This window comes from Hylobates moloch, unplaced genomic scaffold, assembly GCF_009828535.3.
Source record: "Hylobates moloch isolate HMO894 unplaced genomic scaffold, HMol_V3 SCAFFOLD_11, whole genome shotgun sequence".
Lineage (NCBI taxonomy): Eukaryota > Metazoa > Chordata > Mammalia > Primates > Hylobatidae > Hylobates > Hylobates moloch.
Window position 1 is genome coordinate 41228911 of NW_026652286.1, and position 23706 is coordinate 41252616.

The following is a 23706-nucleotide window of genomic DNA, read 5'->3' on the forward strand; positions in this document are numbered from 1 at the left end:
GTGATGCTCAGTACAGGCATACCTCATTTTATTTTTTGCTGTGCTTTATTGCACATCATAGCGTGTTTTATAAAAATTGAAGATTTGTGGCAACCCCGTTTTGAGCAAGTCTATCAGCACTATTTTCCCAATAGCATGTGCTTACTTTTTGTCTCTGTGTCACATTTTGATAATTCTTACAGTATTTCAAACCTTTGCATTATTATTATATCAGTGTGATCAGTGCTTTGATGTTGTTATTGTAATTATTTGGGGGCACCACAGGCTGCACTCACATGAGATGGCAAACTTAATCGATAAATGGCGTGTGTGTTTTGACTGCTTCACTGACCGCCTGTTCCCCCATCTCTCTCCCTCTTGTTGGGCCTCCCTGCTCCCTGAGACAAACAATATAGAAATTAGTCCAATTAATAATCCAACAGTGGCTTCTAGTTGTTCAAGTGAAAGGAAGAGTCTCATGTCTCTCACTTTAAATCAAAAGCTAAAAATGACTAAGCTTGGTGAGGGAGGCAGGTCAAAAGCCACGGTAAGCTGCAAACTAGGTTTCTTGTGCCAGTTAGCCAAGTTGTGAATGCAAGGAAAAAGTTCTTGAAGGAAATTAAAAGTGCAATTACTGTGAACATGTGACTGATAAAGCAAAACACAGCCTTATTGCTGATATGGAGGAAGTTTTAGTGATCTGGATAGTAGATCAAACCAGCCACAACATTCCCTTAAGCCAAAGCCTAATCCAGGACAAGGCCCTAATTCTCTTCAATTCTATGAAGGCTGAGAGAGGCAAGGAAGCTGCAGAATAAAAGTCTGAAGTTTGCAGAGGTTGGTTCATGAAGTTTAAGGAAAGCCATTTCCATAACATAAAACTGCAAGGTGAAACAGCAAGTGCTAACGTGGAAGCTGCAGTGAATTGATGAAGGTGGCTACACTAAACAACAGATTTTCCATGTGGATGAAACACCCTTCTGTTGGAAGGAGATGGCATCTAGGACTTATTGTAGCTAGAGAAGAGAAGACAATACCTGGCATCAAAGCTTCAAAGGACAGGCTGACCTTCTGTTAGGGGTGTAGCTGGTGGCTTTAAGTTGAAGCCAATGCTCATTTAACATTCCGAAAATCCTAGGGCCCTTAAGAATTATGCTAAATCTGCTATGTCTGTGCTCTCTTAATGGAACAACAAAGCCTGTATGACGGTACATCGGTTTACAGTATGGGTTACTGAATATCTTAAGCCTACTGTTAAGACCTACTGCTCAGAACAAAAAGATTCTTTTAAAGATTTTGCTGCTCATTGGCAATACACCGAAGAGCTCTGATGGACATGTACAAGGAGATTAATGTTGTTTTCATGCCAGCTATCACAACATCTATTGTGCAGCTCATGGATCAAAGAGTAATTTTGACTTTCAGCTCTTATTAAGAAAGACATTTGTAAGGCTATTGCTGCTATAGTCTTATGGTCTTATTAAGAAATTCATTTTGTAAGGAAATGAAAATTTAAAAAACGAAATACATTTTGTAAGACTATTGCTGCTATAGGAACCACTATAGATAGTGATTCCTCCAATGCATCTGGGCAAAGTAAATTGAAAACCTTCTGGAAAGGATTCACCATTCTAGATGCCATTAAGAACATTTTTGACTCATGATAGGTCAAAATATCAATATTAACAGGAGTTTGGAAGAAGTCGATTCAACTCTAATGGATGATTTTGAGGAGTTCAAGACTTCATTGGAGGAAGTAACTGCAGATGTGGTGGAAGCAGCAAGAGAATTAGAATAAGAAGTGGAGCCTGAAGGTATAACTGAGTTACTGCAATCTCATGATAAAACTTGAATGGGTGAGCAGTTGCTCTTATGGATGAGCAAAGAAAGTGGTTTCTTGAGATGGAATCTATACTTCTGATGCTGTGAACATTGTTGAAATGACAACAAATGATTTAGAATATTACATAAACTTAGTTAATAAAGGAACAGCAGGGTTTGAGAGGATTAACTCCAATTTTGAAATAAGTTCTGTAGGTAAAATGCTGTAAAACACCATCACATGCCACAGACAAATTCTTCATGAAAATATGAGTCCATTGATGTGGACTCATATTCACTGTTGTCTTCTTTTAAGAAATTGCCGCAGCCTTCAGCAGTCACCACCCTGATCAGCAGCTATCAATATTAAGACAAAAAAGATTACTAGCAAAAAGATTACTATTTGCTGAAGGCTCAGATGATTATTAGCATTTTTAGCAATAAAGTATTTTTAAACTAAGGTATGCAATTTTTTTTTTTTTAGACAGGGTCTTGCTCTGTCACCCAGGCTGGAGTACAGTGGTGCAATCTCAGCTCACTGCAACCTCCACCTCCCAGGTTCAAGAGATTCTTCTGCTGCCTCAGTCTCCTGAGTAGCTGGGATTACAGGTGCCTGTCACCACACCTGGCTAATTTTTGTATTTTTAGTAGAGACAGGGTTTCGCCATGTTGGCCAGGCTGGTATATCTTGTTTTTTTTTTTTAACTTAACATAATGCTATGTCATGCTTAATAGACTACAATATAGTGTAAATGTAACCCATATGCAGTGGGAAACGAAAAAGTTCATGTGACTTGCTGTATTGCAATATTCGCCTTATGGTGGTGGTCTGGAACCAAACCCACAATAGCTTCAAGGTATGCCTGTGTACACTTCTGTTTGCATTTCCTCCCACCATGTGGTACCTAGCCATAGAGCAGGGGAGCTAAGTTTATTAATACTACGTAAGTTTTGATGCTTGGGGGCAAGGAGTGAAGCTCATATAGGCCTTTAGTTCTGTCATACTCTAACTCAACTTTTGTCGGACAGGCTCGCCCTGGCATAGCATGCAGTCATGCAACTAATAATAACAGAAAATATCAAAGGAGCAGAACTCTTGATTCCTTAGCTCCAGCTGCTTGCTCCCTCAAATTTCCCATCTCAGTTAATGACACATGATACACCTAGTTTCTCAAGCTTAAAATCCAAATCACCCTAGATTCTTCCTCTTCTTTTATTCTCCACATCCATTCCATCAGTCCTGCTGGTTTTACCTCCAGAATATTTCTTAAATCTGTCAATTCTTCATCTCTATTGTTAAGACCCTTGCCCAAACTCCATTATCCCTTACTCGAATTACTTCAGTTGGGTCCAAATAGATCTTCCGCCTTGTTACCCTGGCTTTTCTAGCATCCATCCACCATAGAACAGGCAGAGTGACCTTTGAAAAAACGCAAATTAGATCATATGCTCTCCCACCTACTATTTGACAATACATTCTCATTATACTTTTGAAAAATACAAGCTCATTACCATGACCATGTGAGCCACCCCTTTCTATATGTTTCCATCATTTTGGGTCACTCTGCCCCTCACTCACCATGCTTTGGCTGCATACTCTGTTTCTTGAACACTTCAAGGTTGTTCCTGCCTCAAGACTTTTGTACCTACTGAGGGCTCTTGAATGAATATTCCTTCTAGATCTTTAAATAGCTACTTTCAAATATGCAGAAAGCTTCCCTGACCGCTCAAATTCTACTAACTGCTCCCCTGTCATCACATACCCTCTTGACGCATCCGTCTATTTTGTTTTCTTTATAGGACTTCAAAATCATCAAAATTATTTATATGTTGGCCTTTTATTGCCTGTTGCCCTGCATTAGAATAACCTTATTAGCACATAGAAGAATACCTGGTTCCAAGGAGTGCTCAATGAATAATTGTTGAATGAACATAGGACCTTGTATCTTACTTGGCTTTTTTCATATGCATGACTCACTGAGAGAATCCACCATAGGAGAGGAATGAGTGGTAGGGCAGGATTGGGGCATTGCCAAGAACACCACTAAATGCCTTAAGAAAGAATTTTGAGTGCTAACGTTCTCCTTTCAAACATATCCCTTGTGGATTTAGCACAAGTGCTGAGACCACAGTAGGCAGCGGCGCAAGGATTTAGGATTCTGTGTGTCAGACACTGCTGGGTCTCCCTAGCTTCTTAGATACGCGATTAACACCAAGCCCTACCCCACCCCAAGTGTACCCATACTTTCCCCTTCCTAGCTGCCAGGCACATGCCCTCTTCTACCTTCAGTGTGAATATACCTCCTCTTTTCTCAGTTATGCACACTATACCTTTCCCCTAGTGTGTCACATTCTGCCTTCTTGGTGTGCACACACCCTGCTCTACCCCCATATCTCAGAAATCTTTCATGGAATCACTACAACTTTATTTTGGTAGACGGGCTCAAGACAGGGGTGGGCTGCACACATGGACCCTCCTTTGGACACAGGTGTTGGGGGTGAGCTTGGTGGGTAAGGGCAGATGCATCACGATGTTCCTGCTCTGCAGCTTAGCGGTGCCAAGGGGCCCTCCCATGTACACAGGACAGGAGTACACAGTCAGGTCGGCTGGGGGTGGCAGGTCACTGGTGCCTGGGGCCTGTGTGCTGATGCTGACAGGAGGCAGAGGGCTGGGTTGGCTGGAAGGACTGTCCTGCAAGGCTCCAGCTATTGGGTCCCACTCCGCATGTAGGACCTGTAGCCCGATCAGCAGCAGTCCTCTCTCTGGAACCGTGGGGTTTGGACCATTCTCCACCTGGGAGCGTCAGAAGCTGGTCAGGCAAGGCTAGGAAGCTGGGAGGTGGCAAGTGGGGAGTGGGGGTTAGGGGGTGGGAGGTCGTGGTGGAGCGAGATCAGAGAAGCTAGCAGGGTTGCCGTGGGGCAAGATCACCAAGAAGGGGTAACTGCGAGGTGTAATTAGAGACTTCGAGGGGACTGGAACCGCGAAGGAGGGGCGGCGCAAAGATACCCTGAGGTGCAGAGGGTTGCTGTTCATCTCCAGATGTTTATACTGGAGCTGACTGGAGACTGAGCCTCGGCTACCAGGGAAATTCGAGCTGGGCACATTCTGGTCCAGGGCAGCTTCCCCACGCAATGCCAGCAGCAGGCGGCGCGGGTGGCGAAAGGCTGACAGGTGGAAGACGCGCTCTGGTACATCACTGCTCGCGTCCGCGCCCACGCCCAAGTAACGAACCAACAGTTGCCCACGGCGCGACAACTGTCGCAGCCAGTGCCAGGGCGGCTGCGGACCGGCCGGCGCATGAGGTCGCCAAGGCAAGGGTAGGCGGCCAGTCCAGAGAGCGTGGGCCACCGCAGCACAGCGGCGGGAGGGGCACGGGGGTGCGCCCTTCAGCTGCTGCAACAGGCAATCAAGGTCGCGTTGTAGCGTGCCCACCAACTGGCTCAGTTCTAGAGCCTCGGTCTCTAAGACGCCCTCCAGAGGCCGCCGCGCATTCGGCCCCAGCACTGACCAAGGGGCGCCAGACTCGTCTTGGCGAACCACGTGGGTCAGCAGATCCTGCAGTGATTCCAGCCTCCGGTTGACTTGCACTAGGCGTTGCCGCAGTCGCCTTTCCGCGAGCTGGGCGCCTCTTCGAGACTCAGGAACCCACACGGGTGAACTCCGCTGCAGCGCACTCAAGAGAGCGCGACTCTGGCGTCGCAACAGCCAGGCTTGGGGACCCTCACTCAGTCCGCAGAGCCGGGGTTCAGGTGGTGAGGGCAGTAGGTGCATCTGGGCCTTGCACTCTGCCATTGCATCCAGCTCCCTTAGCTCTTGGGGATAGAGGTGAGGGGTGAGGGACAAGATGGACTCTCCCCACCCTAGACTCGAGAGAGTAGGCCTTCCTCTGATCCTTTACTGCCATCACCCCCATAACAGTATGAATATTACCCCCTCATATACCTTTATTGAGACTGCTGTCCACATTTCTGTGGGGGGTGGCATTGCATTGCACTATTCCCTACCCCAAAACAGATACCTGAATGAGGCTTACCTGGGAGGGGCATGAGCGTGGCCAGCAAAGACTGGGGTGTGTATGGCTGGACCCAGCTCCCGCTACTGGGGCTCAGGCAGGCTTGTGTGAGGCTAATCAGGGCCTCCCTGTCCTCAGTGTCCCCCAGAGGACCCCCGTAGAAAACTGAAGCTGAAGATGAGGTTAGAGTCTCTCAGTTCCAGTACCTTCAGTTTCCACCACCCCCAAAACCAAAGCTATGAATTATATCCCACCCCCGCTCTCTTCCAGGCTCTCCTGGGGGCTGATGACTCCAAGGGGGAGAGGAAGGGTCTCACCAGCCAGCTCTTGCATGGCAGCACGGGGATTGCTAAGACTTGCCCACAGCTGATCTTGGGTCTGAAGAACCTGGGTTAGAGTCACTTGACTCCTAGAGAAGGGGAGTGGAAAGCAGGGTTTCACATATCATCTATATGCTGAAGACTGTCAAGTCTTTTCTTCATTTCAAACCTCTCTCCTGAGCTTCAGGTTCATTGCCACTTGGCACCTCAAATACAACTTGCTTTCAACTGAAATCATCATTTCCCCCCCATAAAACCTGTTCCACCTCCTATTTCAGTGAGAGGTACCGCCAGCCACCCAATTATCTAAAGCAAAAATCTGAGAGTCATCCTTGACTCCTCCTTCCTCTTCACCCCATATTTATTCTCTATCCCTTCCATGGCTACCACCCTACCACCCATACCACAATTTCTTCCCTGGAGACTTCCAGAGTCTCCTAAAGCTGCTCTGCTTGCCCCCAGTCCTGCCTCTTCTGGTCCATTCTCCACGTTGCATCCAGAGTGATCTTTCCAACACACAAAAAGGATATTGTTTCTTCTTCTACTTAAAACCCTTCAGTGGCTTCCCACTGTCTTCAGGATAAAATCAGGCACCTTGCCCTAGTCTTCTTTTTTTGAGACAGAGTCTCGCACTGTCGCCCAGGCTGGAGTGCAGTGGTGCAATCTCGGCTCACTGCAAGCCCCACCTCCCAGGTTCACGTATTCTCTTGCCTCAGCCTGCCAAGTAGCTGGGACTACAGGCACCTGCCACCATGCCTGGCTAAGTTTTTGTATTTTTAGTACAGATGGGGTTTCACCGTGTTAGCCAGGATGGTCACAATGTCCTGACCTCGTGATCCACCCGCCTTGGCCTCCCAAAGTGCTGGGATTACAGGCATGAGCCACCACGCCTGGCCTACCTTGCCCTAGTCTTAAAGGCCCTTTATAATGAGCCTTACTTCTCCCTCCTCAACACCTAGCATGTCCACGTCAACCACACTCAAGTCTCCTCCTTTCTGCTGAGTTTAGGTCCCTCTGCTCAGAAAGATCCATCTCTACCTGATTTGCCTCTGCTTTTAAGACTCAATTCAAAGTAAAATCTCAAAGTCTTCGGAGAAGCCTTCCTTGACTTCCCCTTGCCCTTGCTCTTTGGAGCTTCCAAAGATGAATTAGTTTTACTCATCCCAGCATATGGAAGATACTCAATGTTTGTTGAGTGATTGACTGAGCAGGAATGGGTGGGGTCCCTCACCAGTGCCCCCTGTGTGCCTGCAGCCTTGTTCCATAGAGCTGCCGGTATAGCAGGAGGCCATGGAGGAGGAGCAGAGGTAGTGCCTGGGTGGGGGGTTGCATGTAGGGTACTTGCTGGGCTAGCTCCACACTGTCAATCAAAACATGGCCCAGCTCCAGGGACTGGTTCCAGAAAACAGGCATGAAGTGCTGGGTCAGCACAGCTGGGGAGGAAGGAGAGTGCTGAGTCAGCACAGCACAGTTGCCCTCCCACTTCCAATTTGAGAGCCTGTAGGGGGTTAAGTTCCTCACCTGGCAAAGAAGCACTAGCCTCTGCAGGCACAATAAGCCAAAGACGAAAATCTCTGTGAACAGTGCTTACATTCCTGCTTTCAGGTTGGTCTAAAAGCTGTTCTGATTCCAGGTCTGCAACCACTAGAGTCAGACAAGGGTCTGAGATCAGTCCTTGGATAAAGGGTCAGGCAGAAGTCTAGGGATCAGACTTGAGGTTAGGGGTGTCAGGAGTCAGATACAAGGCCAAGTGGACAAGTTTGGTGCTAGGTCACTGGCCATGAGGCCTGAGATTTCAAGCTGAGGCCCAAGTGTAGGATAGGATCTTGGAAGCCAATCTAGGCAATAAACTCACCCTTGGCTCTGCCTAACAGTTCCAGCAAGAGCTGTAGCAGCTCTTTCGGCCAACGGGGCATCAGATGACAGTTGTCCAGCACCAGCCAGTGCCCCTCATACATAGCCTGGGATAGAGTGCTGACCACAACTGAGACTGGGTCCCAGGCTTCAGAGCCCAGGGCTATCACCTGCAGTTGCTTCTGTCCCTGGGGACCAAAAAAGTGATGGCAGCATGACTCAAAGTGATCCTAGGGTGACCTGAGGGACCCAAACTAATGCTACCAGGATCCCAAAAGTCTCTGAGTAGTACAGAAAGATCCATGAAAATGCTTGGAGGGGGTCCCGCACGCCCCAGCCCATAGGAGCCCGGTCACTCTGTGGCCAAGAAACTAGGTTCAAACCTGCTGATACTTGGCAGCCAGTTTCTGGATGACAGTCAGAGGATGCAGAGTGGCTGAGGGGTGGCCAGGCGGTGGCAACAAGATCAGCATGGGCTGAGTAGCCTGACTATGTTTAAAGGGCATGGTGGGAGTGCACATGTTTTCATCCAGGGGCCGACCCAGGAGGCTAGTGGTGAAGTCTGCCAGGGCACCTGCCAGGCACTCAGGTTGCAGAACGCGCCACAGGATCAGCTTCTGGAGGAGGCTGAGTGGCTCAGGCCCAGGCCCAGGTGCAGGACCCAGCACTGTGGATGACAGTGACAGGTAAGCCTGCCAAGCACTGGAGTGGCCTGCCAGGGAGGCACACAGGCCAACAAATGGAGGCAGCAGCTCTAACATCTCACATTCATGCCAGGCTTTTGGCCCAAGCCAGGCCGGTCGAGCCACACCTGAGACTGGCTTGCTGTGGACTGTGCTAGGAGAGGCTGCTAGTCCAGGCCAGAGTGCCAGTCTTTCCAGCTCTGATGCTTTCCCTGTCACTTGCAGCAGAGCCAAAGCACCCAATGCACCCACCAAGGGTACTTGGGTAAGGCCCAGTGCAGTCACGGTGCTGCCCAGCAGCTGGCGGGTCAGGTGTGCTCTCAGTTGCAGTAGATGGCTGGCCAGATCCTCCCCGTGATTAATCTCACATGGCTTCATGCTGTCCAGAGCCTGCTTGGTGACTGCCAGCCAGTTCTCTGGGCTCATACAGAAAAGTGGCAGCAGGTTCTGCAGTTGGCTTAGGGCCTTTACCATGGCCATTCCATGCCAAACCACAGGCCGATAGGGTGCCCACGATACCATCTCCCGTAGTTTCTGCCCTTCTAGCTCTTCAAAATGAGCACGCAGCTGGCATAGCTTTCCCTGGGCCCTCACCATGTTCCGCAGAAACTTGGCTGGCTTCTGATGCTTTGGATTCTGGAACAGCAGCATCGTCAACAGCCGCTCCTGCATACACTCATTTGTTGGATGGATCTGGCCCTCTCCCACAGTCCCCAAACATCTACATTCATCTCCACCCCCTTACCCAGGTCCATCCAATGCTCATCTCAACCCACAGACTGAGCCCCCAAGCACCTCAGCAGCCTTCACAGCCTTGCAGGTATCTAGGGTTCTGATCTTTAGGTCCTGCCAGCGGGTCTCGAGCTCAGGACACTCTCTGCACAAGATTTCATGCAGCATCTGTTCTTCCAGTACTTCCATGTTCAGGCCCAGATCCAGCACATTCAGCCCCTTTAGCAGTTCACAACCTAGCACTTGGGGTAACATGGGAGATGCTTAACCTCTTCCCCTTGGCAGAGCCAGGGCGTAGAGTAGACAGGGATAATGGCTCCCTGCTATAGACCTGTGCCTCCTCTGGGCCAGGTTGAGTGAAGCCCTCTTAGGGCTGGTGCTGAGGGCCTAGTGTGTCCACCCAACTGTACTGGCAGTTTGCCCTCTGGGCCTCACCTTTTTCCATGGCACAGAGGGAGAGGGTGGTGCTGAGATACAGACAGAAGCCAGGCTGCACCTGGGGTGGACTCAGCTGCTCCCGCTGCAGCAGCCATTGCAGTTCTTGGCACCCTAGACCCAGCTCCACATTGGTCAGTAGCACAGGCAGGCCTGTGAGAGGGAGGCAAAGGCACCCTACCCACAATGCCAGCACCCATGATCCCCATTCCCCAGGCACGAGGTCTGGCTCTGACCAGCTTCCCTGTGGCTGATAGGAGGGTTCCCACAAGACGCTTAAATACAGTTAGTGCCCGGGATGAAGGATGGGAACTGAAGTTAGACTGAGGTGGGGGAGGCCTGTGGGGTCACAGAATGGGGCGAGTCAAAAAGGGGCCAGGGTAGGTGGGGACCAGTTCTCACCACAAGCAGCTGCCTCCTGGAGCTGAGAACCCAGCTCTGGGTCAGCACCTGAAAGAACACTAAGGTAGGGAAGAGATGGAAGCTGAGTCTCATAGGCTGGCTTTGACCCCTGGCTCTCTGTCTTCTCCTCCTCTTTCTCTTCATTTTCCTCTTGCTCTTTCTCCTGCTCATTTTTTCTTTCCTCTGCCTTCTGCTCTTTTGTCTGGTCCTTAGCCTCATTACTGTCTTCACTCTCATCATCTTCCTCTTTCATGTCCGTTTTACTCTCTCTGTTTTGATTTCTCATGAGGCCTTTCCCTGGGGCAGAAAGATTCAGAGGAGCTCTTCTTAGGGGAGGAATCAGACTCCTTAGGGGAGGAATTCACTCAAGGGCTCCATTTCATGAGGGAAGGTCTGCAGGAACACATCTTAGGAAAGTTGCTTAAGCTCTCTATGACTCAATTTTCTTATCTGCAAAATGGGGTTGATATTAGTGGTAACCTCATAGGGTTACTGTGAAGATTAAATGAAATGATACGTAGAAAACACTTAGATGTGCACATAGTAAGCACTCAATAAATGTTGGCTATCACAATTATTACTCTAAAATTCCAGGGAGGGATCCTACTCATCCTCTATCTTCACATAGCCTCTCTTCTGTATTTTCTATGCCTTTTCTTCTGCCTCTTGTAAGGGCACTTGTGGGATTTAGGGCCCATCTGGATAAGAATCAGGGAGATCTCATTCAAAGTCCTTAACTTAATTACATCTGAAAGGACCCCTTTCCAAATAAGGTCACATTTTTCTCACAAACTCAATCCCCAGCCTCTTCTTCTGGGAAATAAACACTCTATTCCTTTTCCTAGAAAATGTTCCTTCCCATACTCCACCCAGATGGGTCCCCGATCCAAACAGAGCCAACAGAAATATTCCCCAGGATTTCTGAACATTGGATAAATTTGGGTAGTGCTGAGTAGACCAGGGAAGTGGGAGATCATGAACCAATCAGTCATGTAGATTCAGAATCATTGTAATAAAGAGAAAAAATAAATGTGACCAAATTTATTCCTGTAGTATAGGCTGGTGAAATCTGGGACATCCTGATCACAAAAATACAGTGTCCTCATTATGAAGGGAAAGACCACATGAGGCTGAGTGTTGGGCAGTTCAGATACTCTGGAAGCATTGCATTTATTATGCCTGCTTACCTCTACCCTCAGTGGGGGCTGGTGCAAAAGATCTATTCTCTTCCAGAGGCAGCGGGTCCAACCAGATGAGGGCCTGGTTGCTGGGGTCAAGCAGCAGAGGCCAACGGCAACTACTGTAGTGGGTGGGGCTTCGCAGAAGCAAGCCTGCCAGGTGGGCCGACTTTGCCTGTGGCTTCAGGTTTCCGTCCCACTGGTACTGTTCAGATTCAGAGCTCAGCAAGGACAGAATACTAAAGGGAGAGTGTGTAGCCAGCAGGGGGTTCTTTGGTGGTATGCTGACAGATTTTTGCTTCCGCTTCAGTGCCTGTGCCACATCATCTGGGCCCAGAGCCTCCTGAGACCCCCAACACAGAGCTAACCACTTGTCCAGTAGCTCTTGGCGCCGCAATGGTGGGAAGGGACCCAGGTAGATGATGGCAGCTGAACATAGGAGGGTATCTCCGAACACAGTCATGCAGCGTCCCTTCAGCTTCTGGAGTGGAAGGGAAGACCAGAGGCTGTGTAGGCCAGTGAGGAGGGTGCAGGCAGAGATATGGCAGAGGGAGGGCAAGGTGGGGTGTGGAGGATAGCACGGCAAGCAGTGCAGAGAGCGACAGAGGGAGGCAGTGAGGGCACAGGGAGGAGCAGGGGAACGGCATAAAAGGAAATTTGGGGGAGACATCTGGGAGGGGGATGGTTACCTGGAGCTGTGTAGTCCAGGCATGCATAGGGGTGAGCAGTGCAGCCTTCATGGGCCATTTGTGATACTGCCCACACTGTGCTTGACTGAGGGTCTTTGCCACGCAGTTGTGGGAAGCTTGGGCATCTTCCACCATCTTAGCCAGGGCCAAATTATGCTCCAGGGTCTCCTGGGCCTGAAACTGGTAGTAGCCCAGGCGGGCCTGCTCCCGAGTGAGTGTTGCCTCCACTTGCTGCAGCAGCAGGCCCGTGGGCAGTCCCCGGCAATGTGCCAGCCCATAGTGCAGAACAGCCCAGAGCCAGGCTGCCAGGCTGGCTGCAGGTCGGCTCACTGCCCGCAGGGCTGCATCGTTCATACCTGGAGCCTTCAGAATTAGATGTAACTTTATCAGCTCTGAGTCTGTTATCTTCTCCTTGGGGAAGAACACCAGCTCCTGGAAGGATGTATGTTAAAGGGATGGGGAAGACATGGATGCTCTGGACCTTGACCCAACAGTTTAGCCTTGCCAAGTGTCCCTTTTATGCCCGCTCTATCCTCCTTCATTGTGCTCCACCCTTCCTACCTGATAAAAATCCTCAGTGCATAACAGCCGTTTGGCACTGGCCCAGCCTGTTTCACGGTGGAACAAGTCACACATTGCATCAGTCACCCGGACCACAGATTCTGGTGGTGCTCGATAGCTCCGTATCTCCTCAAAGTCAGCCACCTGCAGCTGGCTCAGAGGCTCCAGAAATGCCTTGCTCATCTACATGAGGAGAGATACCCTCTGAAGTGAGCTCCTGAGATGTTCCGTTCTTCCTTCAAGGTGTTTTTAGGGGAATCATGTCCTCCTTGGAGTCCCCATGAGAGGCCACTCCCCAAGCCATCCTATTACCTTTGTCCCCTCCCCCCAGGAGACTCCACGATGAGTCACTCCATCCTCTCCTCTTAGTATCCTTAGAGGGGTTGCCCTCTTTTGAGAGAGGAGCAGTGCAGGGCAGGTGGCAGGAAGAGCCCACCTGCTCCAGGAAAGCCTCTTGCTGAGCCTGCAGGGCATCCCGTTGCTTGGCCAGGTTCTCAATGAGGTTCTCTTGATGCCGACACTCTTCCAGCTGCTGCTTGTATAGGAGCTTGCTTTGCTCTAGCTGCTGCTGAAACATGCTGAGGCTCTGCGAAGAGAGATCCAGGCCCTGCAGCTCCAGATCCTGGGCCATGCAGGAACACCCCAGAAGACCCTATGATCCTGGAACTGTAGCACACTCCTCACTTGAAAGACTGACCACGTTGAAGTCCAAGTAAGCCACAGAGAGGCTGAGCTCTGGGTCTGTCACTTATTAGTCTGTGAGTTATATATCTAGTAACGCAGCCCCAAGTATGTGGTTGCTTTTTCTGCAGCCGCTTCACCCGAAGACTATGTGTGTAACAGTTATGTTACACTACTCTATATTTTAGTTGACCCATTAGCAGCAGTTGTCACAGAAGACAGTTCCCTCCCTCTTGAGGCATCCTCCTCTCTTGGCCTTCATGTTACTGTGTTCTCCTTGGGCTTTCTCTAACTTCTCTGGCTGCTCTTTCTCATTCTCTTCCTCTGTCAGCCCTTAACTATTCCTCATCAATTTTTTCAGAGCCTCCTTTCTCTTCTCACTCTACACTTCTAATGCCCTCCCTAATCTCATGGCTTTGATTCCTACTTATGTTCCAACTGCCAAATCTCTCTCTCTAGCTAGGTTCCCTCCCAGCCCCATACCATGTATTCATTTGCCTGGTGGAAATCTTCTCTTGGGGGTCTCACAGGCCCCTCAAACTCCACATGTCCCCAAATGAATGTATTGGTTATGCCTCCTCAGCTCTCCTGTAGTCTGAATCCTCTCCTGTGTATTCTTTTTCTCAGAGAATGGTGGAAAGATACGCTCAAGTTTTCCAAGGAACAAACTGAGTTGTTTTTTTGTTTTGTTTTGTTTTTTGTTTTTTTTTATTATACTTTAGGTTTTAGGGTACATGTGCACAATGTGCAGGTTTGTTACATATGTATCCATGTACCATGTTGATTTCCTGCACCCATTAACTCATCATTTAGCATTAGGTATATCTCCTAATGCTGTCCCTCCCCCCTCCCCCAACCCCATAACAGTCCCCGGAGTGTGATGTTCCCCTTCCTGTGTCCATGAGTTCTCATTGTTCAATTCCCACCTATGAGTGAGAACATGCGGTGTTTGGTTTTTTGTCCTTGCAATAGTTTACTGAGAATGATGGTTTCCAGTTTCATCCATGTCCCTACAAAGGACATGAACTCGTCATTTTTTATGGCTGCATAGTATTCCATGGTGTATATGTGCCACATTTTCTTAATCCAGTCTATCGTTGTTGGACATTTGGGTTGGTTCCAAGTCTTTGCTATTGTGAATAGTGCCGCAATAAACATACGTGTGCATGTGTCTTTATAGCAGCATGATTTATGGTCCTTTGGGTATATACCCAGTAAAGGGATGGCTGGGTCAAATGGTATGCGTGGGCAAGGACTTCATGTCTAAAACACCAAAAGCAATGGCAACGAAAGCCAAAATTGACAAATGGGATCTAATTAAACTAAAGAGCTTCTGCACAGCAAAAGAAACTACCATCAGAGTGAGCAGGCAACCTACAGAATGGGAGAAAATTTTTGCAACCTACTCATCTGACAAAGGGCTAATATCCAGAATCTACAATGAACTCAAACAAATTTACCAGAAAAAAACAAACAACCCCATCAAAAAATGGGCAAAGGACATGAACAGACACTTCTCAAAAGAAGACATTTATGCAGCCAAAAAACACATGAAGAAATGCTCATCATCACTGGCCATTAGAGAAATGCAAATCAAAACCACAGTGAGATACCATCTCACACCAGTTAGAATGGCCATCATTAAAAAATCAGGAAACAACAGGTGCTGGAGAGGATGTGGAGAAATAGGAACACTTTTACACTGTTGGTGGGACTGTAAACTAGTTCAACTATTGTGGAAGTCAGTGTGGCGATTCCTCAGGGATCTAGAACTAGAAATACCATTTGACCCAGCCAAACTGAGTTGTTAATCTTGGCTCCATCTCCTGAATCCCCCCAAATCCAGCTCATCTTTGAGGCCTTTCAATTCTACCTCCTAAATGCCTCTCGTGTCCACTGCCCTTCCCAATGTCAGTCACTCATGCTCAGGCCCTCTCACTCCCGACCTTCTGCACTGGCCTCCTAACTGGTCTCTCACTTTCCACTCTTACTCCCCTCCTTTTATTCCCCCACTGCAGCCTGGCTGGTTTTCTAAAAACTGAATCATTGTCATTAACACTTGTCATTTCTACATTTGATTGATAATACCCCCATGACCAGGCCCCTACTCATCATTCCAATCTCATCTCTTTTCTGTCTCCTAGCACGCTACTTTCCAGCCATTCTGGACTTTCAGTTCCTCCAATGTGGCACACAGTCTTTTGCCTCTAGGCCTTTCACATGCTGTTACATCAACCTGGGACATTCTGTCACCCGGCCCCTTTCAAACACTGATCAAATCTGACCTAACTTTCAGGCATCAACTTTCATGTACTTCATTCATTTGTTTACATAGTTAGTGAATGTTTTTGAGCTCCTACCATGTTATATACATGCTCTGTGCTGCATAGCAGGGCACTCTGCTTTCTCTAGAAAGTTTTTCTTGATATTTTGGAGTGCTCTGAACTTACTCTGTTATAACATGGTTTTGTCATTGCCTGGATGAGTCTATATCTTCTTATCGTCTGCTAAACTATAAGCACCATGAAGGTAAGGATAGTGCCCTATCTCCTCTTATTAGGAAGCAATCTAACCTATTTTTTTTCTTTTTTTTCTTTTTTGGAGACAGGATCTCACTATGTTACCCAAGCTGGAGTGCAGTGGTGCAATCATTTCTCACTGCAGCTTCAACCTCCCAGGCTCAGGTGATCCTCCCACCTCAGACTCCTGAGTAGCTGGAACTACAGATAGGTTCTACCATGCCTGAATAATTTTTTGTAGAGACAGTGTTTTGCTGTGTTGCCCAGGCTGGTCTTGAACTCCTGGCCTCAAGTGATCCATTGGCAGTGGCCTTCCAAAGTGCTGGGATTACAGGCATGAGCCACTGTGCCTGGCCTAACCTAATATTAATAGTAACTAACATTTTTTGAGCTCTTACTATGTGCCAGCACATTTAAATACTTGACATGTAAGATCTTGTTTAATCCTCATCACAACCTTATAAGGTTAGGGAAGTCTCCCCAACCTTTCTGGATCTTTGTTTTCTCATCTGTAAAGTGAGAAAAGAATAGCTACCTCAGAAAGGTGTGGCAAGGATTCTATCATCTATCTATCTATCCATCCATCTAGATGTAAATGTAGGCATATATTGACATAGACATAAATATTAAGAAATGCCTGAACAAAAAATAAATTTTTGTCGAGTTCAATAAATTTTTGTTGAGTGCAATAATGAAAAAATTAACCAGTTAAATATAAGACAGTAAAGAGATGGAGGGGCCCAGAATGAGTCCTGGGATTTGGCTCAGTGGATGGTAATGCCATTTCTTGGGGTGGGGAACATTGGAAGAAGTACACACTATTACGGCTATTGAATGAATGACCAAGGGATCTGACTCTGAATGACCCTGAGACTATGAACATCTCTTATCCAGATCTTTGGCTTACTGTGTTCTGCTCTGGTGTAACTGACTCACAGATCAAGGAATACTAGCACCCCTAAACCAGACCGACAATCCTGGTATTAACCGTCTTGGGAAAATGTAGGGCAAAAAACTGGGAAAGGGGATTTCTGTTGCTCTCTGACTTTCTTTTCTTTCTTTGCAACTTAACTGAGTCTTGAGGTCTAATCTAAACTGTTCATCCTAGGTGGTGAATAGTAGGAGGGCACCAGTACCTTTAAAACTCCAGGGGATATCATTTATATAAAACACAGTGAAAACCATATTAGTAGACACGACATATGCCATGTCTCTGGAGTTGTGTGGCACTGGATGATAGTCCTAAAGGCACTTATCAGAACAGCTGGCTAGGTATTAGGAGCTTAAGGCCTGAAACCCTAGTAGAAAGATTATCTGAGTGTGAGATGGGCACTAGTTCACTGCTCTGAAGTTATACCAGAATATTTATCAACATCTTGTGTAGTAGGAAAAAAAGGTGCTATTTTAGAATTCTTCTTATTAAAAACAAAACTGCTCTTTAGTTTGGGAAAACACCTTTAACTAGGAGTATTTGGCTTTAGAAGGTGTGATAAGCCCTATCATCACCAATTTTAGCCAGATATAAGAAGTTTGTTTATTCAAAGAATAAGATTGTTCTGTATAAGACAGCAAAAGGTTTTGAGGTTTCAACTAGAAGGGAGTGCTAAAGGAAAAATGGGACAGCTCAAAAACATTGTAGAGCAGGTGTTAGAGAGATGAGAGAGGAAAGGAAAAGTTGGTCACAGGAGAATGCCTGGTACAGGAGGGTGAGTAAGACAATTCAGGACACTCTTGTCTAGTATACCATTATAAATCTACTTCTGGATCTGTGCAAATTTCTCCCTGCTGCCATCACCCATCTACATGTCCTCACTGTATACAACAGTTTTGTTTGTTTGTTGCTTTTGTGGAAGAAAGGGTATGGGAACAAAGTGTTATGGAAAAAGAGGATAACTCTAAGACGTCAGTGAGTGGTGACTGAGATGTAATCCCTGCCCCCATGGGAATCCCTGCCCCCATGGGAATCTACAGAGATCTTGGTAGCATACTGAACTTCACATGATGAAGGTACTAGGCGCAACCAGAAGCAGATGCTTGGGTTTCACCTGTTATGAAGAATCAATGTGGTCTTAGCTGTATCATGGGAAACTTTTGAACCTAAGCTATAAAGGAGGAGGCAGCAGAGATTAGAGAGATTTCCTAGGGAAAGGGGAAGCTTAGGGGGACAAGAACTAAGTTTCATTCTGGTTGCTTCCTTTCAAGTCCCCTTTTGGGCTCCTGCTTTGACAGTGCCATGGAAGCCTCAAAATCATCTCCTTACCTTGCAGGAGTCTTTCAGCTGCTGTTCCAAGTTGAAGATCAGATTGGCATGGGTACCGTGCTCCTTAATCAGCATTCTCAGATTCTCCAAGGCATTCTGGACCCTGGAGATACAATGTGCTGGTGAGGAAACCCAAAGGAGCAGAAGGAGGTACAGTGCAGGGGATGGGACCACTCACCGCTGGGCCTTGTTCTTAATCTTCAGGATTGTCTGTTGCTGCAGCATCAGGAAAGTGTCCAGGAAGTCTAGGAAGGTCTTGGGGGTGACGAGTGGCAATGCAGGGCACAGGTGCTCATGGTAGTGGGTGGCCGAAAGGTGGATAAGAGCCATGGCTTTGGCCACACTGGGAACTGAGGCCTGGAGATCTGGGTACTTCCAGGAGCCTGCAATGGGCATGGCTTTAGCCTCACTCTGTGAGCTTGTAGGAAAACAGGAAAGAAAGGGATCCTCTCCTAGCTCAGGAAGAAGGGTAGGAAATGTGAAGGGGGCTCTGTAGGCTCTAGAGAGGGACAGAGAGACTGACCTAGGTAATAACCCTCATTTGAGCCTGGTAGAGATGAGTGGTAAGGACAAGTAAAAAGGGCTTACCGTCATCAAGGGGTAGACTCTGAGCACCCTCCAGGTGATGCTGGGCCACCTTGACCAGGGCAGCTTGGTCCCAGGGTTCATAGCGGTCAATGCTGGCAGTGGCCAGTTGAAGGAGCCTCAGGAAAAGGGTGGAGGGCAGCTGCTTGTGGGCCTGTTTATCTCCAATCAGGAAGAAGAGGTGAAGGTGGCTGCACACTTGCTGGTGGAACCTGTGGGCCAGGGCTCAGCTAATGTCCTCCCCTTTACCTTTGCTTGCCCCTCCTGGCCCCAGTCCCAACCAGACCACTTAGCCCCAGTCTTCTCAGCCCTCACAGCAGCCCACAGAATTCCTTTTGGCCTTTTGGCCAAGACAGAGTAAGAGCAGAGCAGATTCGCATATGGGGTTCTTGGCCTCACCTCTGCAACACCATTTCCTTCTTGATGTTCTGTTTGATACCAAGGTTCTCCCTGGGGAGGTGTTCTCCAATGCGGTCCAAATCTGCTTCTGTGTACTGGCCAGGGAAACTGCCTGAGGTTGCCAGGGCCAGGAGGCGATGAAGTGTAGTGAGATCCACACCACTGGGTACCAATAGAGCCACTGGCTGGCTTAACATGCCAGCATGCCAGCTGGCGTCTTGTAGACATTGGAGAATGGCCTCCTCTGACCCAGATGGTAGATGAAAGAAATGGGCCTGACAAATGCTAGAAGCCAGAGTGATGGCAGTGTGGCGCCCAGTACCCAGAGCCCCCGAGAGCAGCAGGCCATGCTGCCGGGGCCTGGCCAGCACCCGGACCAGGCGGGCCACGTGCTGGGCCATGGAATGACACCGGGCCAGGTGGGGGCTCAGCTTCAGTTGAGCAGCTGAGGTGGCCAGCTGCTCCTCTAGCTTCTCCCACTGTCGTTCCAGGTACAAGTTGGGGGTCTCAGAGTTAGGCCCCAGTATCAGCTCCTGACTGAAGACCAGGTCTGAGGGCTTCTCCTGGGGATGTAGTAGTAGCACTGGCAACAACAAGGGGGAGACCAGGTCCATCTGGGGTTTCTTCTGCCACCAAGTCTTGAATGATCTCCTTACCTGGAGCCTATAGTTGGACACCCTTGTGCCTTTCTCTTGCCTTATCTTGTGACTTATGCTTTCCCTCATCCCCCTGCTTACTGGTCCTATGGATGGTGTTAGACTTGGATTACTGGAGTTTGAGACTCTGGTGACCTGAAGGCCATAAAGTTCCTCTTCCTCCTCTGTTTCACTGTTGCTGTCGCTGAAGTCCTCCCACTGGGCCAACTCCCCTTCAGATTCTACTTCGGGCACCCTCTCCTCCTCCTCCTCATCCTCCTGATGGTCCTTGCCCAGGTGCTGGGGCCCTGGCCCACAGCAGAAGACACTCTGAGCTACTACTAGGAGCAGCTTGGCACAGTAGGAGCGTTCCCTAGGGCTGTCCAGCCGGTCACAAAAGGTTCTCTGTGCCTCATGCAACCAAAGACGCACCACATTGCGTGTGGCCATCATAACGGTCAGACAAGTGCCTCGCAGGCCTGACACCAGGCGCAAGTGCTCCTGGTGGTTGGGATAGTCCACAAAGCCTCGGGAGCCTGTTCTGTTGGGCAGCAGCTGCAGGCTGCTCAGTAGGTGGCTCACAGAGTGTAGGGAGAAGCGGTAGTGTGGGTGGAGGGGTGAAGGCATGAAGCAATTGCACACAGCCTCCCAGGCCTCTACTGAGGCCCTAACCAGACCTCGTGCCAGAGCACGCTCCCGCTCCACAGAAGGGAAAGGCTCAAGCCAAGCCTGAATGATAGGCACATGTCTGTCCAGCAGGGTGGCCTGGGTCATGCTTTCCAGGGCCAGGACTGTGAAGAGTCGAAAGAGGCGCGGACACAGTGGGCGCTCACAGTAGCCTGGCACTGTGACAGTGGCAAGGAAGTTGACTGTAGGCTGCAGTATCTGCAGTTCCAAGGTGCTGTGGGCATACACAGTGCCATCCATGGCCTGGCGCAGAGTCTCCAACACTGGCTGGCAGCTCTTCTCTGGGTCTATGGGACATGAGGAATAATAATGAGGACATGTAAAAGTCCACATGAGAGTATCAACCTGTTCCCTCTATTCCTGCCACACACAGTTCTAAAGGAATTTTGTGAATCTGACGTGTTGGGACTTGGTCACATTTGAGTAAGCTATTCTCCCTCCCCCACATTCTCCCTAAAATTGAGGAATTTCTTCTCTCCTCTCCCTAGATCCTACCTCTGTGACTTATTATTCATTAACCGAAGGTTAATAATAATAATAATAATAATAATAATGAATAATTCATTAACTGAAGGTTAGTGAATAATAAGATTTGGAAGCTGAGAAGGATAGAAACCAGATCGATCACAATTAGGGGGAAAGGGCAATCATTTCAGTCAAAGAGAATAGAGTTACATCACATGTACACTTAAAAAAAAATCAACTTTAGGCTGGGATATGGTGGCTCACTCCTGTAATCAACACTTTTGGAGGCTGAGATGGAAAGATTTCTTGAGACCAGGAGTTCAAGACCAGCCTGGGTAACATAGCAAGACCTTGTTTCTACAAAAAATGAAAAATAAAATAGCTGGGCCTGGTGGCTTGTGCTGTAGACCTGTCTACTTGGGAGGCTAAGGCTGGAGGATCACTTGAGCACAAGAGCTTGAGTGAGCCCTGATCGCACCGTCCAGCCTGAGTGGCAGAGTGAGACCTTGTCTCTAAAAATAGTAATAATAATAAATTTTAAAAATAAACTTATTAAGACATGATTTACATACAACAAAATGTATACATTTTAAGTGTACAGTTCAGTGAATTTTGACTAATGTACACACCTGTGTCATCACCACCCCAATTATATTTAGAACATTTTCATCACCCTAGAGAGTTCCTCATGCTCCTTTAAAGCCAATCAATCCCCCTGCGACCACCATCACAAGCATTGTTATTTGATCTGATTTCCATCACTATAGGTTACTTTGTCTGTTCTAGAACCTCATATAAATAGAATCATACAGTATGTACTTGATCATGTCTATCTTCCTTTACTCAGCAGGTTTTTGAGACTCATCCATGTTTTTGCGTGTTTCTGTAGTTTGTTCCATTTTATTCCTGAGTAGTATTTTTCTGAGAGCCCCCAGTTAAACTGGTGTTCTAGTACCAGAGCAGCCAACAACCCTGCCCTAACAGGAAATAAAGGGGAGCTGAGTGTGGGGGTTTACAGTGTGCCTTTCACAGGATGCTTCTTTTATCTGATGGACAGCCTAATGCCTAGTTGTCTGACCTGTGACCAGAGAGTCCTTCACACAGAAAACTTATTCTGGTTCTTTAGTTAGAAGGACAAATTCAATACACCACAACAATAGGAAACAAGTTCAAAGATTTTTACTGAATCCTGTGCAAGGAGGGCATAATGAGCTGGGAGATCAGTCCTTCATCCTCATGTCACCTGAGGCAGCAGTGAAGAGTCAGATTGAGAGAGAGAGAGAGAGAGAAAGAGACAGAGAGAGAGACAGAGAGAGAGGGAATGAGGGAGGAAAGGAGGGATGGAGGGAGGGACTGGCAGTATATATAAGGGAATAGGGTGTGGGTCATTTTAAGTTTTCAGGCAAATGCCTGAATGGCCTGTTTTTAAAGGAAAGGAGGCAAAGCAGGGAGCTAGTCTGCTAGGTGGGAGAGGTGCTTCTAAATTCTTATCTCTTGCCACCACCTGGAGCCACTTGGGTGGAGATGTGGATTTACCATTATACAGAACAATGCTGCTGTGAACATTCGTGTATACTAAGTTTGAGAATATGAGGTTCTCATTTTACTTGGGTGAATACCTAAGAGTGGAATTGCTGGGTCATATGTTAAGTAATATTTAATTTAGTAAGAAACTGGCATATATTTTTTATAGTGGATGTACCATTTTACATTCTCACCATCAAAGTGGGAGAGTTTCAGTTGCTCTACATCTTTGAAAACACTTATTATTGTCAGTCTTCTTAATTATCACATGGTGGTTTAAATGTGCAGTTCACTGATGCCTGATAATATCAAGCATCTTTTTGTATACTGTTGGCAACTCATACATCTTTTGTGAAGTGTCATTTGTTTAAGTCTTTTGTCCATTGAAAACATTGGAATGATGTTTGTTTTCTTACTGAGTTGTAAGAGTTTTTTATGTATTCTGGGTTCAAGTCCTTTGTCAGATACATATATCATGCATGTTTTCTCTGTCAATAGCTTATTTTTTCATTTTCGTAACAGTGTCTTTTGAAGGGCATAGGTTTTCAATTTTGATAAAATTTACTTTTTGTGCCCTAAGAAATCATTGCCCAACCAAGGTCACACAGATTTTTCTCCAATTTTTTTCTAAAAATTTTATAGTTTTAGCTTTTACATTTACGTCTGTGATCCACCTATAATTTATTTTTATCTAGATTTTGAGGTAGAATACATGGTTCATTTTTTCCCATGCATATATCCAGATGTTCCAGCACCATTTTTTGAAAAGGCTATCCTTTCCCCCATTGAATTATCTTGGCACATTTATTAAAAATCAACTGGCCATATATGACTATATATCAAATTTTCTGTTCTATTCCATTCGTCCTTATGTATATCCTTATACCAATACCACACTCTCTTCATTACAACAACTGTATAGCAAGTTTTAACATCACTAGTGTAGGTGTCCCAACTTTGTTCTTTTTCAAAGTTGCTTGGCTCCTCTAGATCTTTTGCATTACCATATAAGTTTCAGAATAAGACTGTCAACTTACCAAAAAAAAATCTGTTAAGATTTAGCTTGGCGTTTCATTGAATCTATAGATCATCTGGGGGAGAATGAGGACCTTAATTATACTGACTCTTCTGATCCATGAACATCATATATTTCTCCATTTATTTACGTTTCCTCTATCTCGGCAATATTTAGTCATTTTCAGTGTACGGATCTTGAATGCTTTTAATTAAATTTATTCCTAAGTATTTTATGCTTTTAAATGACTTTTAAGTAATATTTTAAAA

General features: G+C 47.2%; 1 protein-coding gene across 6 annotated transcripts in view; it reads right to left on the minus strand.

Annotated features, from left to right (window-relative positions):
- Positions 1-4107: 4107 nt before the first annotated feature.
- The window catches only part of DNHD1 (dynein heavy chain domain 1), an 84033-nt gene continuing 64434 nt past the window's right edge, over positions 4108-23706 (minus strand). For all 6 annotated transcript variants that reach the window (XM_058446424.1, XM_032166725.3, XM_058446426.1 and 3 more), the window contains 19 exons: positions 19112-20720; positions 18716-18924; positions 18306-18510; positions 18128-18230; positions 13104-13253; positions 12668-12850; positions 12107-12538; positions 11427-11898; positions 10240-10536; positions 9838-9990; positions 9466-9644; positions 8371-9336; positions 7989-8175; positions 7655-7777; positions 7365-7566; positions 6131-6222; positions 5835-5984; positions 4808-5613; positions 4108-4594 (listed from right to left, as the gene is read on the minus strand). In XM_058446424.1, the coding sequence (XP_058302407.1) occupies positions 4244-4594; positions 4808-5613; positions 5835-5984; positions 6131-6222; positions 7365-7566; positions 7655-7777; positions 7989-8175; positions 8371-9336; positions 9466-9644; positions 9838-9990; positions 10240-10536; positions 11427-11898; positions 12107-12538; positions 12668-12850; positions 13104-13253; positions 18128-18230; positions 18306-18510; positions 18716-18924; positions 19112-20720 (6869 nt within the window). In that variant the 3' untranslated portion in view covers positions 4108-4243. The remainder of the gene's footprint in view (positions 4595-4807; positions 5614-5834; positions 5985-6130; positions 6223-7364; positions 7567-7654; positions 7778-7988; positions 8176-8370; positions 9337-9465; positions 9645-9837; positions 9991-10239; positions 10537-11426; positions 11899-12106; positions 12539-12667; positions 12851-13103; positions 13254-18127; positions 18231-18305; positions 18511-18715; positions 18925-19111; positions 20721-23706) is intronic.